Genomic DNA, 21,312 nt, shown 5'->3' on the forward strand with positions numbered 1-21,312 from the left:
CCAGTCCACCTCGTCTACGATTTGTGCCCTCTCATCCCAACTGCTCAGACCACATCTACGGCACAAGTTGCAGCCCAGTGTACAGTGGATTGCTAATTTAGCTAATTTTCCCATGCAATGCACACATATTCATAGCCTATTGAAAAGCCAATCAATGGTTTTCGTGACTCATATGCTGTCCAATTTCACTTTGATATAAATGATCCAAGCAGGAAAAAATGTACTTATTGCATTTATTAATCAATATCATTTAAAAAATTGTAATTACTCTATTTATTCTGGTTTTTAATTGCGTATAGCTGTATTTATATCCCGGTCACTGGGGTATTGTGTTTCATTCTTTTGCTAAGACTCATCTGTAACGAGAAGAATGGCAATAAACGCAACTTGAACATTCTTTTCATTTTTATTAAGTGACTGTAGTTAAAACAATAGCTACAGTACTGGCACAAATTATGGATAGACTGCATTTATAAATACAGATCAACAATTAAGGCAATATTTTGCAACAGCTTCTCTTTTGGCATAATAAATGCAACATGTAATAAATGTACTATCAAGACAAACATGAAGAAATAATTAGCATTTGTGTTAAAAAGTTATAATCATACACCATCCTATATGTATTAGTTCATACCAGCATAATTGTGCAGTTTAATGTATCTTACTTGGAAATTTTATAATAAGTATCACTTTTCCAGTATTTTTCTACTTAAAATAACAATATCCGTGCAAAGAAATAAAACCTTTTTTTGGCTCGTATACTTTATTCCAAATAACTGATGTTCACAGAATGTCATTACCGCTCGTGGTTAAGCAGATAACTGTTTTCAATACATTTTACCGTTAAAAATGCCTCCAACAAACAATAACAGGAGAAAAGACACAGACAAAAGTTTTAAGAGAACAAAATTGCGCGGTGTTTCCGTGATTTGTGCCAGTACTGCATATGCAAGCTACATGCGTTAACTGCATTAGTTATCTCCTCTCAAGCTAATTTAACATCACCTGGAAGCGCTCAATATCAAAGAGAAGGATAAACAACAAGGCAAGTTATTGTCTTGTCTGGAGGGTATATTGTTAGATAGCCTAAAAATGAAGTGCTAATATGTGGGTCATGCTATCCATGGAGATAGTAGTAGTAATAATAATAATAATAATAATAATAATAACTATGGAGTAAGCAACATAGGCAAGCGGCAACTGCCCAATTTTCCCTTCTAAAGGAAATCGCTCAGTTCAATTTATTTTAAGTAAATCATCCTATTGTTGTGAATTAATGATGGAATTGTGAGTTATAATTTTTTAAGTTCATATCGAGTCATTTTACTGCCATGAACAGGATCACTGGCATTGTTATGATCTTCCCTGGTTTTATTTTGTTTAAAACCTCAAGATACTGTTGTCATTATTAGTTACAGCATAGTGAGTTTAAGCACTTCAGCAACAGGTTTAATGGGAAAAAACAGTACATAATAATCATTTAGGCAATGATTTTGTAAAATTCTGACAAAAGAAAATTCAAACAGATTCTAACAAATGTCTCTTATTTATGAGATTGGTTCAAAAGCTGACAGCCCAACGTTGCACAAGAACATCTTGTGAGAAAAATCTGATTAGTATATCCTTATGCTTGTTTTCTGTTGAAGTCGTAGACTACGGAGATTGGCAGTACGCCCCGTGCAATGCACATGGGTCTTAAAGGTAAGGAAAAGACGTCATTTGATTGGCTATCAATTAATCCAGCTGAACACCACACGCTGATAATATATTGACTATAATCCAGCCCATTTTCCAACTGCGCCGTGCACTTTGATCCGTACTCTTCACGCCTTGTCACAAAAATACCAGCATTCACTAGCCATGCCCAGTGCACCCATGCACAGCATCAATGACTCTGCCCATGCTTTGTGCAACACTGATTCTGGAAAATAGAGTGGGAATGAAAAGTGATAATTGTATTTCCCAAAAAATAGGTCTAAAAATGTTTCACAACTTTGTATTCAGTGCCCCTTTCCATTCATTAGGATAACACTACTAACTGGTGTACTATAGAGCTTTATGAGACTTCATTTTGGGGGGATTTATTTCTTGAAACATTTGTATCAAATATAAAATAAAATAATTTTATATATTTTTTTTGCATACAATGTAGCTCATTATCTGTGTTGTTTATTTTAGGCATAATTTTTCTCAAGGCTATCAATAATGGAACCTACGATAACTTTCAAAACAGGCTAAAATATGCATGGATATACTATAAAGCAATGGTTTGATTCAGGATCTAAAAATCTGAAAGTGTGCCACAAAACCTTGCGGCTCTGATAGTCTGATCCTTAATCCTTGGCCCAGAAAAGTCTAATGCAACCCTCAGTCACACTGCAGCAGGACCAGAGCATTCCAGCACATACCGGCAGAACATTAGCCTTGGCATCATAAATCACCACGCGATCACTCTCCAGGGTTTAGATTTGCTCTGTAATCCTCCGGCTAATTACACATTGCCCGAATGGGCCTGGCAGAAACGGCTGTTTTCAGTTTGCTCTGGAATTGAACCCGAGGACAAGCTGGGTCAACAAGCACTGGCCTCAGCATGTGGCAAGCTCTTTCTTCGTCAGCCCAGATTTATCTGAAATGCTTCACTTTTTAAATGTATTTATTTTTATTTATTTTATTTTTTTGGGGGGGAGGGGGGTGGTTAATGCCAATCCTACAGAGGGCCTGCATATTTTTAAGGTGCCCCATCATGTTGCTTTTTGCCACAACAATACCCACATTTTGGCCATAATACTGTACATGAACCAGATTTATTGCGAGCTAACATAGACCATGTGGCAGTGGCAGAGCCTCTTGACATTTCAGCTTTTGGGTAGTTGATCCAAAGGATGGAATGTTTTGTAAATTGCCCAAAGCTGGTACTGCATACATTCTCGAGAGGTTTCCCTTTGAAACTGCATGGCATATAAATTGTGGCCCTTCTTTCTTTTGTAACACTATAGCACACACTGTGCCTCCTGCAATGGACAGCTACACAACTTACAGAGCTCCTCTTGTTTTCAACTGCTTTTTGCAGATAATAATAATAATAATATTAATAATAATACTTTCATACAGAGCCCTTTCTGGAATAATACTTTGATACAGGACTTGAAACTACTGCTTGATAATTCAAAACTATACTACCTACAGATGCAACCCTACCATTATAAACTCTCTAAGTGCTAACCAAGGCAAAACCTGCTTATCAGGATGCATGCAATGTGTTTAGGTAGTATGGCTGCTGGCTAGACTAGACATGGCTCAAAAAGGAAATTGGTGCTCTTTAATAACCAACTTTTCATGTGTGAATCAGGTTGGGAGTAATCATGTTTTCCCCAGTCACTGCAAAGGTCTTTAATAATCTTTTTTTCCCCCACACTGAAAATGGCCATCAAATGACTTCATTATATGTGCTGTATATAAAATTTAACATGAAGCAAAAGATGAAACACATCTACAGAACCATTCTCCAGGGATTAACCTCTTCTTCAGTCATTATCCCCTTCTTCAGTCAACCCAAGGAGATGATAAGCTTGTATTTTTGTTGAATTTGTTGTATGCTTCCACTCTCACCGCTGGGCCTCAATTCACAAGACACAGCCGAGGCAAGCATTGACCTCAGACCTGGGAATAATGTAATAGGTCCTGCTTTAACACCTTAATCTTCAGACTACTCCCACGAAACTTAAGCACCAGGCAGTCGGTCAGCACATGAGCTATCATTCACAGAAGGGATATGAAACTTGGCATGAGATAGTGGTGTATCATGCACAAGAGAAAATTAGAGTTAAACTGCAGAAGGGTAATTGATTTAATTCCATGACCCAAAGGGTAAAAAAAAGAAATTACTATGAATTATTATGAATACAATCAAAATATATTGACAGCTTTAAAAATATGATGCAATTTTCAATTGTAATGTTTTTTACTTTTACTTTTTACTTTTTCATAGCGCAAAAGAAAATAACAAAATAGATGTTATATTTCAGCTTTCAACCAATTCCAAGTTCTACTAAACTGCTGCATTAAAATGCATGCTTGTAATCTAACCCTCTTAAAAATAAAGTGTATTGCTGGATTATGATTTGTCATATGCCACCATTATCCAAACACTTCCATTGGAAAATATCTGTAGTATTGTAATTAATACAATTCAAAGTATCTGGAATGTGTTTTTTGTCTTCACATGCTCAACTTCTTTGAACAATATACTGCATACATGTATGCAGCAGGATTACTTGTCTCGGACGTAACTACTGAGGTAACTGTTTTTTGTGTGTTTACCCATTTGATGACACACTCTTCATTTTCAATGTTAAGAAAATTTCAAACATGTCTTATAAACTACAATATATAAGCCCCTAAAGTTTTTTATATAACTTGAGAAGAAAATCTTCCGTTTTTGAGAAGAAAGAAAGCAAAACACACAAAGACTGGGATTAGCCATCCCTGGGCTCCATGGTGTCTTTTGACAGGTAGACCACCCAGTATACCATGTTGAAAGCTCCAAAGGACACTGGGAAGAGTATGCGTGCATACTTGTCAATTTTACTGGTGCCGTTGGGTCCCGACGAAGCTCCTGGGGCGGGTTGGGCACCCGTGTCTCCTTTAGCGGCCTGAATGTGCTCCAGCTTCGCCCCTAAGAGACGCTGCAGAGAGGCTGAGCCTACGTACATGTTTGACGGCACGCGCTCACACCCTGTGACTGTCGGGGTCGAGGGCGGGGCCGGGGGCGTGTTCCTGGAAGCCAGCGTGGGTGGGGCTATGCTCGAGTGGCTGAAAGGGTTGGGGCTGGAGTGGGGCTGGGCGGAGGCGGGCACTGTCGTCGCTGCCGTTGCCGAGGGGGCGGAGCCGGCAGGAGTTTGCCTGGCAACCACCGTTGCTCTGCTGCCTCCCGGACCAGTTCTCGGGGTGCTGTTTGAGTCTGCCTGTGTCATCAGGTTCATCCGTTTCCGTAGGTTGCCGTTAGTGTCTGGATTCTGCTGCAGTGGGTCAGACAATACATTAGTATTAGTTAGTTTCAACCTATGCAGCCTGAAAGTGACTAATTGTAGTATGATGATTCCTGAGACTTCACTTTACAGGGCTTCTCTTACTTATGGTCCAAAGGAATTAATTTGTTAACAAATAGTATTTACCAATTCCTACAATAATTGCACTTAACTTTAAAGTAATTACATATTGATTAACAGTATCCTTTGGAACTTAGACATGTTTAAGATATCAATTCACACATAGCCAGATCCAAAAAAGGGTTAAATTGTGTGTTGCCAGCTTGAGTCTGGATTTCAACAGCAAGAGGAATTTTGTCTGAGTTCAGAATAATAACATTAGACAAGTGTAACACTGCGCTTTATTTGAGGTAGGGAGGGAGAGAGGGAGGGAGGGAGAGAGAGAGAGAGAGAGATTCTGAGGTCCAAAAGGATCCTTACACTTATTTCCCCACACCATTCTAAAGCCTGCCACTGGGTCAGCATGGGCTCATACTTTCAAATAAAACAGGAAAGGAAATCCTTTTCTGTCAATAGTGCATTACCATTCCATCAATGACACAAGCCAAGCAATTAAAATAGCAATAGCAGGATATGGTGGCATTTCCACTGCGTGCACAATAATCTACTCTATTTTCTAGACCAGAAATAGCACAATGTGCTACCCGTGCATAGCACATTCACCGAAGCAAATGAAATAATGGAATTCGTTCAGATCCTAAAGCCAGTCACAGGGTTGACATTGTTTCATCGCTGAAAAGCGATACAACTTGCAGTAAAATATGCAGAAAGCTCAAGGTACTAATATACCGTTTGCTTGCAAGCATTCCCAGTGGTGTTTTACGACCTTGCGGGGTTAATGACGCACATTAAATGATGAACGGGAGTCATCATGGAGATCCCGGTTTACGGCCACCTTGGACACATTGATGTATGGAGTGACACAACCCCAAAGAATATACACCAAAGCACGTCAATAACTCTACATGTGACTCCTCCTCCACGCTCTCCCCCAGCTCTTTGACTCAACATGCCACATAAAAAGCTCATTTGTCATGAACATTAAAATAATGAAGCTGTTCTCCGATTCTGGGAGCTTTCACATGAAGGCAATATTGCTTTGTGTAACACGAGGGCAGTAAAATTGCAAAGAATTGATGAAACATTGACACGCAAATGCAAAATCTATACTGGACTCGGTACTGTTCATCTCCCTGTGGAGCAGATGCAAAAGGCGACAGAGCTGGAGGCACTTGTCAAATATATCCATACATTTTTATGACTTGATCACCATCCTTACAGCCATTTGATGCATTCTGTGTGTAAAACTGCCCACATACAAATGCTCTCTCCGCTATCTTTCTTTATGGTATTAATAATTAAAACATCTTCATATCTTTTTTAACTCCAGTGGGATGGCTGTAAATTTGATGAATTTGTTATTTTTATGATTTCCACAATGGTTGATAAGGACAGACAAAGCTGCTGCTTATGAACTAATGATGAACTGTATGGGAATACGCCCATCAAACGTATGCACCGTTAACAATTATTAGACTACAAACGAATGTCACTGTACTAAGGGCATATAAATCCTAAAAAGCAATAAATGTCCTACGTTACCAGGATAAAGCAAAATTAGTTTCTATTTTTTTCCTCATTGTGGTCTTATTTTTCCCAAGATAACACTCAGCCACAATGCTCTATCAGCATGGGTTTTCCAATTAGTCTGAAGGACATTATCTTGTACTATTCACATTTGGGCACATACTACATAGACATTCTTCACAGTAGGCTTAAGCATTGACTACTATCCATCTCAACAATAAATACAGTAAAGGATAAATGTAATTGCTCTCACTGATTAAAACTCCGTCTAAAGATGTAGGGTTTAAAGCTTATATCCTCCAGACACACAGTGATCTATTTCAACACAGCCAGATGATGGTGTCTGACTGTGGAGCGTTGTGTGCAGGAACGATACCAATATCTGTTTCAGAAATGAATGGGGACTGCTTACAGCTCAGCATTGCTCAACTTTCTTCTCACAGCCTGCCATTAGATCCAGAATGAATTTTAAAAATGTGTGAGCATTGATCCGGGTGAAAACACCATTCAAGTCATTCTCAGTTCCCAGGCAATGTTACAGTTGAATGCTGTCACACTTTATGATATTATTTATTGCAAACAACCCAATGAAAACAACAAAGTGATTTATAACTGCTTCGATGAGTATATGAGTGTACAGCGCAGTCCATATTTGAAGAGTGACACAAAGTTATTTGGGTTTTTTGGCTCTGTACTCCAGCACATTGGATTAGTAATGAAACTGTGAATACAAGGTTAAAGTGAGGACTGCCAACTTATATTTGAGGGTATTTACATTCATATCAGGTGAAGCTAGTAGGAATCACAGCCATTTGATTGGATGAATTATGAAGTGTACAGAAACATCTTCTCAGATCCAACCAAATGCCTAAAACACAATGACCCCAAACATACTTCTAAAGCAATCAAGGATTCCTGGGCCAAAAGGTTAAATATTCTTGACTGGCCAAGTCAACTGAATATGCCTTTCACTTGCAGAAGACATGAAGACATAAGGCAAAAATCCCTTGAAACAAACACGAACTGAAGATGGCTGCAGTACCAGCCTGGCTTCGTGCAGTCACCAAATTCACAGGATTTGCGACCAAGGCATTCATCGAATCCAATGGATTTGCAACTAATTATAAGATATGACCATATTATTTAAGATTATGTTAATGTGTCCAAGTACTTCTGGTCCCTCTAAACTATGTATGAGCACACACACACACACATTTGTGAAACAAGCACTGTGGGAATTGTTTTCTCTCTCTTCAATAAAGCAACTACAAGGTAGTAATTTACTACAAATATGGTGAATGTCTTGCTCATTTATCACAATGTACTTACGGGTGAAAAACCAAAGTGGGGTTTTATCAGTGTTAGTATCTGTCATGTCAGAGTAGATTTGAGAAGCTTCATTTTCTACAGTGTAGAGGAGGGAGGGTTCATACTCCATGCTCCAAGGTATTTGTATGTGGTGTGGTACAAAGATAATTCTGACTATAGGCATGAATGTTGGAAGGGGGGAAAAAATTCAGTGCTGAGTACAGTGAGGATGATACTCTTTGAGGACAAATATTTCTGGAAGAGGTGGCAGTGTTTTTAAAGACTGCTTTTAAGCTAAAAGCCTAGGTTGTTCATGCTTACAGTACTTCTTAATAGCATGGAACTGATCTTCAATATGACACTTTAATTGGCTTAAATTGGAATCTGAATAGAAATTCTGTACTGTAAAAAAATAAATAAAACTATGAAATATTCAGTAAGCCATGGTGCATTGTGTTTTATTGCAAAAAATAAGTTAATTAATTAATAAACCCACCACTTACGTTTTCTGTATGAATGGGCTGTACTGACTTCATTAAGTCACTAGAGATACATTTGCTGGTATTTACATCAGATCACATTACAAGCATTTAGCAGAAGCTTATCTAGAGTGAATTACACAAGATTTTACATAGCATTTACATTGTATCCATTAGTACAGCTGAATATACACTGAAGCAATGCAGGTTAAGTACCTTGCTCAAGGGTACAACGGCAGTGTCCTACCCGGGAATCGAGCCTGCAACCTTTAGGTTCCCTAGCCATTATACTACTTACTTATTTTTGTTGAAAAACACAATGCACCATGGCTTACTTTCATTTTATTAATTCTTTTTTTACAGTACAGAATTTCTATTCGGATTCCAATTTAAGCTAATTAAAGTGTCATATTGAAGATCAGTTCCATGCTATTAAGAACTGGAACCACTAAAAGTGGACCTGCAAGTACTTTAAAAACTTTAAAATTACATTTTAGAACAGAATCCAAGGAGTGTACCTGTTTTCATGTACGTCAGACTAAGGTTTAAGGATTTGTTTTACTGTATTGTCATCTTAAATTTGCATTTTAAATGCATGTCTGTATGTATATGTGCTACTTTCTTGACCAGGTCTCCATTGAAAAAGAGAACAATCTCAATGGGGCTCAATGCGGCCCCTTCCAATGCATATTTGTCTGTCTCTAATCCATTTTTCGAGTCACTCAAATCATTTGGTTCATTGAGTTCAGGCAACTATAACCTATATTTGTCAGAAACAACTTTTGCTCTGATTTTACTGTCCCAGTACTTTTGACAACACCGTAACATTAGATTTCTGATTCACTCAAATCGTTAGTTAATTGATCTGAGTGAGCGGTGAGCAGTTATTCGCAGTGAGTGGCAATAAGGTACTCATAGAGGTCTGTGCTTAAGATTGATTTTGAAACTCTAACAGTAGATGTGATATAAGTGACTGACACACTTTTACAGAAAACGATTATTTTATTGCTGCCAAAGGGGGTTCTACAAGCTACTGGAATGTGAGGTGCACCTATTTTTTCAGAGAAGGCTTCTGCAGGTTGATTATTTTTGAATGAATAATCAAGATTTTATTGTTCATTAGCTGTGTCAGTTTAGCATTAGCATTAGCCACAGATCAGCTCTGATTAAATGTCGTATGCCTACTGATGCCAACATCAACAGCGCAAGAAATGGTAGGCGTTTCTCTTTTGTGCAAACGGCAATCTGGTGCCAGGCTACACACCACAGTCAGCGATAGGTACCCATCCCCCGCCTCCCCGGGGCGGGTTAGAGAGAGCAGGCACACGACAGAAATTTTTTTCAGCGTCCATGTGAACAGAGATTACGTGACAGCAGCGAATCTGCATCGAGGCGTCCCAGACTGATATGTCACTCGGGTCATATAGGTAATGGAACAGTACACATGGTAGGGTGGAAGGGCAAGTCAGATGTATGGTTTGTGCACAGAGGAGATGTGAAAATGGTTTTACCCCAAGCTGTTTTCAGTGTTTTCTCTACAGAAGCAAGTAAGTTTTTTTTTCTGCTGAGAAATTCCTTACATTTTTGAATAGAAATGATTGAAAAAAGGTATGATCAAAATCCGTATTAGAATAATTGCACTTTGCACTGCATTTTTACAGCCCTGTAGTGTCTGATGCTAATGACTGAAATACTAATGATATAATAACAGACTGAAACATGAAATGATTGACCAAGTAACTGATAAACGAATGGTTAATCTGCAGCATAGAACATAAAATAAAAATGCAAGAACAAACTGGCACTCGTGAATTTTGCTTAGGCAACACCAGACATTGTACCCCTCCAGTCAGGCTAAAGTTGCAAAATGCAGATATGGAAAAAGCAGGTGCAATGTGGTAAATGACATCGGCATTGTGCGCTCGACCCCAAGAAATTAATTCTGCATAGGGCCGGTGTGGTTACCATGGCAACCCACTAATCTAACAAATTGCCCCTGGCATAAAACCACAGCAGGTGAGGATACGTACCTTCAGGTTTCCAGGCGCTACTCTTGCCACTATTGCAGCGTTTACCTTATACTGACCGTATGCACTAATCAAAATCCTCATAGGCGTGGTGGAGTACTGACTGTGATGTACAAGGCAGCATTAACAGATTAATTCGGCATAAACCACAGCCCACTCTGCTCACAGTCTGCATCCAGCTGAGAGTGATGAATAATAAATGTTATATAAATATAATTTTCTTCTCATTAAAATTGGCCTAAAATAAACCCTCAGACCATGCATATGGTATATTTTGCAATTTCCAAACAATAGCCTAGAGAGAGCAGCTTTGGGAATGCCTGCAGTGATGATAACATTATAAATAATGCCAATGGGGTGATTAGGCACTTTATGTTTGGCCCCTCTGAGATGCATAACTGTTTTACGCAGTGCAAAACCATGAAAAAACGAACTCCCATGCACGCAGGACATTTCTTAATCGAATTAAGTGGTCCGCGGCTCAGAGCTCTCTCTTCCACACTGTATAATGCAGTGCGAGCAGACTGAAGTGGGACATCTTGGCTACAAGTTTACACGCCTCAGAGCTTTGGAGATGTACTTCAGCAATGCAAGAAAGGGTAAGGGTTTTATTTTTCGCAGACACAGGCAGACTGATGTCTCTCAGACGTCCCCTCACACAACCCAGAGCCAAAAGCAGGCCGCAGCCTGGACATGCAGCTTATGGCTTAATGGCACCAGCACCGAAACACAGGGAGTTGCTCAGAATGGGGGGGGGGGGGTGGGGGGGGGTAGGGGGAGAGGAAGAAAAGGAAGGGAGGTGATGGGCACTGACAGCCACCCTGCCAGCACAGAGGACAAGGCATGTTAAAGTCGCCACTCTGTTGTGCGACCATCACTTCTGGTGCAAAGCAACAGATGTGCTGTTCTTCAATCTGGCATAGGACCAACTGTCACCTCACACTTCCCTCAGCATGCACATCCTATATCAAATAATTACCCCTTGCTGGCCACCACACAGATACCAAAGGCAAATGCCTGCCCAGGTTCTCTACACTCAAATGTCTCAACTGTCTGTGGATGTCTGTTGGTAGGTTCAGCTTCTTCAGCAGAGCAGATTTGATTGGCATATCAATTGGCTACCTGTCATACTGACTGAATGGCCAGCCCCACGAGGAGCTTTGACTAGCGCTCACCTGCAACACCTCTTCGCCGTCGCTGGCCTGCTTCACCGGCGTAGCCTTGGGGGCTGGGGGGCATTTGGCCTGCTTCCTCTTGGCCCTCTCCGCCTGCGCATTGGTGAAGTAGTTGACGGCGGCGAACTCGATGAGGGCGGAGAAAACGAAGGCGAAGCAGACGGCGATGAACCAGTCCATGGCGGTGGCATAGGAGACTTTGGGCAGCGAGTGGCGGGCGCTGATGCTCAGGGTGGTCATCGTCAGCACGGTCGTGATCCCTAAAAAGGTGGCGGTAGAGCGAAGACACCACGGATTGGCGTTAACTCAGGTTGCATCATGGGTATCGTTCTAGCTCGCTCGACCATCATTACATTACATCAGGAGCTTGAAGACTAGCAGGTTCCCTGGAGAAATCGAGAGTTGTAGAAAACTATCCCAAGGGGAACTGTTTTTCTTGTTTGGAAGAGCAGACTAATGCACACTCCCGGCAGACATCCTTTTAGCAAGGCTGATTTAAAAAGTTTTCATTCATTCAGAGAACTCTTTAATCATCATAGGAAAAGCCAACTGGAAAACAAAAGGTCAAACAACCCATGCGTTCACTGACCCAGTATGAGTTCATTAAAAGGCTCAGAAATTAATTGAATTTAAGTCATTAGAGTATTAGTTAAAATCACAATTGCAAAATGCACAAATGCTTGCATAAGTGCACATTGAGTCCAACAATATCAGTAGATTTGCATCCATAGTGATAATTATTCTTATTCTTATTATTATTATTTACAATAATGCAGGACATGACTGGAATTAAATCTATGGAAATGCGAGTCTGATGAAACAGACATTAAAAACATAATTTTAAATCGCTATGTTAAGGGGTCTTATCATATTTCAGCTATGGTGACTATCTTCTCTTTTTCAACAGGAAAATGTGTTCAATTATGATGAAAATCACTTGAATGAAACATACTTCTCGGCATGTCTATGTCTCCATGAAATATGAATTTGCCAAGCGTATGCATCAACGATGGTGTAATGAACACAGTTAAACATAGCACTTCGGTTTATATTATTTGCGTATATTAAATTTGGCTCAGTATTGTTCATGTGTGTTTTCATACGGTCATTCAAAATGACATTTTCAAATAATACCCTCTCATTAAGTCCCTTTGAAAAAAGGAATAGGTGCCTCTGACCTTTAAGATATTAAATCTATAGTGACGGGAGAATTTAATCATCGAGATGTGCGAGTGGAACTATGTACAACGCTTTTTATGTAATTGAAAATGTGTGTGGATGGGAGACTCCGGGTTGCCCTGTCCTAGCCCTAAATAACTGAAACCACTGATCTACACATTACTGTTATGGAGTCGTTCCTATTATTGCTGTGGGAAGTGGACATTCTGTAGCTGATTAGGGCCTGCATTGTAAAACCCAGTGTTAATTAGATTTGCGGTCCAACACCTGGCAAACTGCAGCTGCAGTGGAATTCCAGAGTCAAGTTTTATCCTACCAGGCCCTTTGCAATTACAGAGCTCATCACTGCTCTCTTTTTTTCTTAATGATGCTCCAAACTGTTCATTTTGGTAAGCATAAGGTTTGCTCTATGACCCTGATGCTTTTTTTTTTCTTTTTTTTTAATCTTCTTGTTTCTCAGCCTCATTTTGGCTTTGTTGACTTTCATTGGCACAACTCTGGTCCTCATGTTGACAAACACTAATGGCAGACTCCAAAGTCAATCAAAAGCATAGAAGCAAGGCTAGCCACTAAAAGGTATTATACTTGCATTAAGGAAACAATTGAACACACCGGATTAATCAGAAACAACTTTGAAGCCATTTGTCCCAAATACTATGGCGCCCTGAAATGGGAGGCCTATGTATAAAAATACCCTTCAAAGGTCCAGTAATCTGAAATGTGAATACTTTGCGGATGAGTTGTCTTAATACTTTTTTTTTGCATTCATATATGGCCGAGAAATATTTTTAAATGATTTTTGCAAAAAAAAAAAAAAAAAAAAGATATAAAAGCCTGTGCCAAAATTGACTTGCTTATCCCCCTTGGCCAAATGCCAGGTTTTCAGTGGGCAGGGTTCACTGGGTGTTTGTTGCGTAACAAAGACCTGAAGTCCTGTGAAATCTTTTTTACATGTAATGAGTAAATTATGCTCTTGACAATTTTTTGTGGGTAACGCAAGCTAAGTTGAAAATGCCTAAACATTTCCCCTTCTCTGGATGTGGAGAGAGTAATAAGCTTTTTTCTTTTCACAAAATTAAAAGACCTCCAAGAAGTGGGTTTTATTTATGGATCCCACAGGCACTACAATATTACAATAATCTCTAAAAATTAAAATTTTGCAGTGCCCATTCTCACCTGGAACTTAGTCGCTAGTGAAAATTAAATAGCTTTCAAGCATAGACATGTTTAATCAAAGACATTCTTTATTTGGCTGTAATGACTGGAGTTTGATACTGCTATCGAGTCTAATGTTAGTGTACAGTAGCTCGGTGTTACAACATTATTACACATTGAATGATCTTCAGGTTTAACTATATGACTGTAAAGCCTAGTTTAATTTGCTTTCTTTCTGGTAAGGTTACTGCTCTAATTGGCTCTAAACTAGCCATCGATGAGGAATGCTTCACATATAACCAGTCTTATGGATATGAATGCTAATTAGCGCAGGATACACGCCAAAAATGTCCTTGTTTACTGAACAATAATCTAACAGTGTTTATTAGAACTGAATAGCTATAATTTGGTTAAATACCTGAAAGATTTATTAAGAAGGCAATCAATTGTCACTTCTGGGGAATATGACCACAGTCTGAATCCAGTTGCCTGGACTTTTAATGAAGGCCGAGAATCAAAATTTTAACACTTGTTCCCCCAGAATGGGAGGACTATGTATAACAGGACTGCGATTCCTACCCAGTTCCCAATATTGATGCAAATGTCCAAATTAAAGCTGATAGTCTCAACTTTTACCGCATTGTCATTGTCGTTTCATTTCAGATCCAATACACTGGAGTAGAGCCAAAACAACAAAAAATATGTCACTGTCCAAATACTTACATTTTTGAAATTCATATCTGTCAACATGCAGACTTATACAGTATGTTTTAGGCCAGGTGTGATCATGATTTCCAGCACTGTTTTCTATTTGATCAACATGGACCAGTGTGGGATAAAGCACCTGGGAAGGAAACTGAAAGACATCTTTCCTTGTTCATTTAATACTAACGGACTATAAGCAAATGTTGAAATCCCCACATAATTAATTCACAAATGCAACATAACAAACCTCTGAAAATGGTAAAATCCCAGTTTATACAGGGGTATCTAATAATCTCAATATTACCATTTTGGTAGCACATAATTCCTGAATAATGCATCACTTGATAATCATTTTGGTCTTAAGAAATCCTCAGATAAGCTTGCGGTCTAGATACAACAGGGATTGTTAACTCCCAAGAATATAATTTTATGATGGCCTCAAAAATTCACAGCACAAAATGGCTCTTTTGGTGGGTTTTGCTTAACACTGCTTAATACCACATCACCATGCTCTTGATTAAATCTTATCCCAAATCACAAAGTATTATCTCAGATGCTCAAACGCCTCTGGAGAACAGGAGCTTTTATTGCTGTCAAGAGTTGCTTTACAACATCATAACCTTCCAACTGTATTAAATTGAGCACTTCAGAAGCAATCATAGTTCAAGTGATTTTCATGAAAAAGATTTACCTTGTATAACCTTGGTCATCCGAGCCACTCACTATACTCATCAAATAGTGAAAATGTCTCGTTTCAAGTCTAAGTCATCAACTAATTAGCTGACTGTGGCATTCAGTCTGCTGTAGAAGCGGATTGGTCTCAGCTGCCCCGGCTGGTGGAGACAGCACACGTATCTGGGTTGCACTAACTAATCAGCCCAGGTGCTTAAAGGTGTGTTCCTCTCCACAGTTTGGGGCCGAGACCGGGAGCACACACTGAGAGGGAGAGCGTGTTTTGAGTTTTGAGTTTTGGATTACTACAAGACAGAGAAAGTAATCTGCTGCAGAAAAATTGGAGGAGCAGGTCAGGTGAAAATCTGGCCAACTACAAGCATGGAACTGAAAAGTTTCTGCTCTGTTTTCTTTTCTTTTGTCTTTGTTACTTTAGTTTAAAAAAAATAAATAAACGTGTGTAACACTGCTGCAAAATGAATGTGGAAACGGTGTAATTTGCCTTGGATATGGGCATTTGTGAAGCACATGCATTCCACCATAGTAATAGTAATAGTGTATTGTCAGAGGATACAGGTAGAGGTATCATTAGCCTGCATTAGCAACACTATGTAAATGTACAACCTGTATCAACATCAGCTCAATTATCCTTTCTGTTAATGGCTTCTTGAACACGTGTCCTGCACCAGCCACTAGAAGGTAACAACATTTTTCTTCCAACCAGCAAAGATTCAAGTCTTGATTCAGCATCTTTCAGTAATATGGCTGGTAAGAAAATAAATCCTATATTCTCAAAATTTCATAACGGTTGCATACTCCTCCAACAGCACCCTGGCTCAGCTCTGATATCCATTCGCCCCACCGCGTTATCTCACAAACCTTTTAATTCCAGCCACCGACGCAAAAGACTTGTCCTATAAAATATGAAATACGGTTCCATCCATCGAGGACAAAATGATATATCTTGAAATGCAGCTGTGGTGGAGGTGGAAAAAGGTAACCTGTCATATTTCCAAAAATGACATCCTTTGGGACCAGGTGTATGACCCTTGTCGGCAGCCATTAAGGTAGAGACCTCTATTACACTCCCTTAAATGGTTTTGAGGCAGTATCCTTTTTTTTCAGGGTAGTCACTTACACAACAGCCACACCACAAGTAATCCTGGTGCTGAGCAACTTAATATGGTTTCACTGCTCCTTTGGTTTGTGTGATGTCAACACTGAGTAGTGCCTCCAGATGGCATTGTTATAAATGAGAAAGAAAGGGGTTCCTTGCATGACCAAAATTCTAAAATGAATTGGCTATGCCTGACAACCCAAGATACCTTTTTTTCCTGAATTGTATTATGGAAAAATGAAAAGTCTGCTGCCAACTGCTAAATTTGTCAATTATTCTTCAAAATCGTGCAAAAAGCGATATAAATTCTCTTTAGCTTTGTCTCATGAGTAATGCAGACACATTTTGGGCTGCAGTAGGAAAGGGTACCAGAAAGTAAAAAATGAATTTCTGTTCTCACGCCAAAGTGTCCATTGTCAAAGCCATGTTTGTCTATACAAGGTGGAGGAATTAGCCAATGACTTCACAGGTACTAATTTTTTTCCTCAATTAAATCCATTGTGAGCTCATCCTATATAACATTTGCAGTGGGAAAGGGTATCAGAATGTAAAAAATGAATTTCTGTTCTCATGCCACAGTGTACATTCACAAAGTCAAAGCCATGTTTGGCTATGCAAGGTGGGGGAATTAGATAATTACAATCACAGTGTGTCCAAATAAGAGGTAACTTTTGTTATATTAGCAAAGAGTTACACAACGGTGAAGAGGAAATCTGTGTATGCTATATATAAAGAATAACCTCTAACCAGCAAGCATGAAATGGACATGTTCCCAGTCCTGGTTTGACTGCAACAAAATCACTGATCATCCATGACCACTAGAAGTGATTACTCTCAATGGTGCGGAGAGGAATTTGCGCTACGATGACCTATGAATGATTGCATCAGCTGCATGAGTGGAGCCATTCTCCTGCACAATGACTGCATCAGCTGCGCGAGTGGAGCTGTCCTCCTGCGTAATGACTGCGTCAGCTGCACGAGTGGAGCTGTCCTCTTGCGCAATGACTGCATCAGCTGTGCAAGTGGAGCTGTCCTCCTGCACAATGACTGCGTCAGCTGCGCGAGTGAAGCCTTCCTCCTGCGCAATGACTGCGTCAGCTGCGCGAGTGAAGCCATTCTCCTGCGCAATGACTGCGTAAACTGCGTGAGTGAAGCCATTCTCCTGCGCAATGACTGCGTCAGCGGCACGAGTGATTCATCAGCTGGTGTGACTACAGACCAAAAAGAAGCAGAGGAGCCGGCAGCACACAGACCCAAGGGTGCGCTTGCTAGTACGCACTCTTCTCCATTGACGCAATCAGGAGAACATTGGGGTGGAAATATATAACTGGAGCAAAAATATAAAATATGAGAAGAAAATATTTGTCCCAGAAATAAAAATAAATGAATACCTACATTTATACTTCCCTCCGCTTCTACGTCTTATGTATCCCACAATGCATTTGAGGCCACTTTCTGTTCAAATTCTCTGACCGAAGGCAGTCACATTTTCTGCCTCATTACTATTACTATGATGGTATTTATGTGCTTCACAAATGCCCATATTCAAGGCAAATCACATAGCTTCCACTTCCATTTTGCTGCAGGATATCCAATCAATCAACAGACCTATTGCATGGATGGGTCTGTTGATTGATAGGACTACTGGTCGCATGCATATTCTGTCTGTCTCCGTCTCCCTTCTCTCTCTCTCTCTCTCTCTCTCTGAAATGTGCTTTCACTTTTCTTGCGAGGGGCACTGCAAGCGTTTGTAGGATAATGGAGATAAATAAATTCAATGTGGCATGGGAGTCCTTTTAGCCATGAGAGACAGTCTTGTGTTGTTAAATGTGGCGTGGGAGGAGGGATAACTGGTAGCAGGCAGATTAAGTCTTGCTAAAAATCCTTGCATGGCTGCATTATGTGTGTGAACGGGCAAATGGTGGTTACAGAGACTCTGAACTTAACCAATTTCATTCATGTGCCATCCCGTAATGGGGGGGTAGTGTGCAGGGTCACATCTCCATCCTGACCTCATTTTCCCCCATCACTATCAACCTTTTAGAAATAATAACATACACTATCTCTTTAGCCACCAGAGGGAGCCGTGCATTGATTCTTGATTGTGTTTAACGTAGCCGTAATGGATTAGCTGAGATCTTTTGTCAGCCCCGGACAAAAGACAACCAACCCACACAGTCTCCACCCCCACAAAGACCCCCCACCCCCACCCCCACCCCCCACCCACCGCCAGCATGTGGCAGTACTTACACTGCCAGGGTACAGATGCTGGCAGATACCAGACAGTTTCATTAGTCTGATGGTGATAGCAGGCAGGCTTCAAAGCCATAAATCACCACAGCCATAAAACACACTATCCGTTTCCCAATCACACCTGCTTGAAATCACACTGGCCAAGGTAACAAGGTAACCTGTGGGGATGTTACCTAGCAATACAAGCATGTGAAGAATATTTTATAAAACACAATATGTTGCTTTTTATAAAACTGTTTTATATTAAAATAAATTGTTATAAAATTGTTGCGCTGCATAGGTGAGTGAGAGGAGAGATATATGTTATTTTAAGTCCCCAATAATTGACCCTGTCACTGCCATTTTATTGTTAATTTAAATTTTTAGGCAAAGGTTACACTCTTTTCTTTTTTTTTCTCTGTTTACAACTGCCCTCCTTGTAATCATCTGGAAAACATAAACAAAATAAAATGTGCACATTTAAGCAAAATTTAAGCAAACCAAAGCACAATGTTGTTTAATTGAGTTAAACCTTATTTTGTGGATAATCATCAACTGTTCTGCATCTAAGAGCACAGTGTTCCACACAACCTCCCATAAAATGGACTATGCAGCACGGTTCTTGTATACAAATTTGTTAAAGAAGCTTAGACAGTGTATATTTAGAAAGAAATGTGCTGCCTCCTTATGCAGTAGCATTCTTAAAAAGATTCCACCAGCACAAGGCTACAGAGGAATGATGCAATAAGAGATGTGGAACAATCAGTAATCAGGGGTGCAGTTATTAACCACAGGGAAAACACGTACTGACTGTGCTCTGCAGCGTCAGGAATGGGCACGCCAGATGTGGCAGAGTTTAGGAAGCATGGTCAATTTGATACTATAACGCCGTATGAACCATGGCAGGCTGCATTTCCCATATCTGCGGTCAGGCACGGTCATTTCCGGTCCACTGGCCCAACAACAGCCACTGTGCTGGCCACACCAAACAAGCTACCGGGACTCTGACCACACTTCTTCAGACACTGTCCATCCATACCAAAGTTACTTTTTAAGCAGAAAAGTCATTATTTAAAACAACAAGTAATGAGAGATAGTAATGGATACCACCGACACAGTAAGAGTATTTGCAAAATAAATTAACCAATGAAATGGAAGGTGAACTCACAATGGATTTATTGGAGGAAAGACCAAATACCTGTGAAGTCATACTTCAGAAAATAACCTGGTAACCAATTCAGATTATACCAGTAAACTATTGTGTGTCAACAAACCCTACAAACCAATCAGCTAGGAGGTTCACACAAACAGCAACTGAAAGCAACCTCCTGTGCCATGTTTTAAACTTCAAACAGCTGTAATTTCAGCTCACAAGAAGCAAGATATGGACCAAATGACCATATTTTGTGCCTTGCTCAAGAATACCAAGACAGTGTGCTCCATTGTATTCAGACCTGCAACCTTCTGGCAACAGATTACTTCCAGAAACCAATACTTTCAACCGTCTCTAAAATTAGTTCACAGCTGAAGAGCTTTCTTAAACAGACGGACAGAGATCCCCAAAGATATGTTCCTTTACATCCTTCAGGCCTCCATTTCAGTACAGGAGGCAGAGGAAGTGAGGAATGCTCTCCTTTGCTTCTCGTGGCTTTGCAGGCCTTGGAAGTCATTAATGGCCATCATGGGCATGCAAATCGTGAAATTGATAGGCTGAACTAACGAGGAGGTAGATCATCAGTTGAATATTTCTTTCTGTGACCCACCATGCAAGTAAGCAACAGACACCACTGCCTTGTATATCCACCACATTCTAATTGTTTTCCACTGCTTTTCAACACCATGACACACCCAAACACAGCCACAGTAAAATTCATTTAAAAATAATTAATCCACCATGTTGTTAACTTAAATGATGTTAATTAGATAGTCATTCTCGATTAGCTGCATCCTCTTTGAAAGCGACACAGATTGTGAAGTGACAATCTCGAGGCAATGTCCACTCGAGGCAAAGCAATAAGGAGATAACTTCCATTTCAGAGAGATTCCTTGACTTGACATTAGCATGAAAATGGTAACTTAGACTCTGACTAAAGCATTGTGTGTAGAGGGGTGGCACTTCAAGAATAATACGTACCAAATACGGTTCTGGCAGGCACAGACTCTTTATTTATCCAGAAGGACACTTGAGAGAGGATTACTGTCATGATACAGGGGATGTATGTCTGAATCATGAAGTAGCCCATTTTCCGTTTCAAGTGGAAGTATACAGTCATCACCACATATTCACCTGAAAGGTAAACACATTCATTTTAGGTTGATCAAAATCATAAAGGCAAATAAACGGACACAGTAAGAGCCCCACCTGTTAATTAACCCAGGGGGCAAAAGATAGAAACTTTCTAGATGTCTAGAGGGGAGGTAGCCAAATGTTGCCAAAAAAAGGTTCACTGGGAATCTTCCCATCACTCAAGCTAGTTAACTAAGGCTGTAATGGAATGCTGCTCTCGTCCTCCTTTATTATCTCCTGAAAACTGACTGACACATTCTGTACAATTACAGCGTGAACTGCAGTCATTATTAATTTATTTACTTGATTCTATCTACTGCTGATAACTAAGCTAAGGT

General features: G+C 40.0%; 1 protein-coding gene across 1 annotated transcript in view; it reads right to left on the reverse strand.

Annotated features, from left to right (window-relative positions):
- Positions 1–387: 387 nt before the first annotated feature.
- The window catches only part of gabra4 (gamma-aminobutyric acid type A receptor subunit alpha4), a 35,222-nt gene continuing 14,297 nt past the window's right edge, over positions 388–21,312 (reverse strand). Inside the window, exons 7-9 of the mRNA XM_064344298.1 lie at positions 20,822–20,974; positions 11,628–11,887; positions 388–5,021 (exon numbers count right to left, since the gene is read on the reverse strand). Of these exons, the coding sequence (XP_064200368.1) occupies positions 4,479–5,021; positions 11,628–11,887; positions 20,822–20,974 (956 nt within the window). The 3' untranslated portion in view covers positions 388–4,478. The remainder of the gene's footprint in view (positions 5,022–11,627; positions 11,888–20,821; positions 20,975–21,312) is intronic.

Source organism: Anguilla rostrata, chromosome 7, assembly GCF_018555375.3.
Source record: "Anguilla rostrata isolate EN2019 chromosome 7, ASM1855537v3, whole genome shotgun sequence".
Taxonomy (NCBI): Eukaryota; Metazoa; Chordata; class Actinopteri; order Anguilliformes; family Anguillidae; genus Anguilla; species Anguilla rostrata.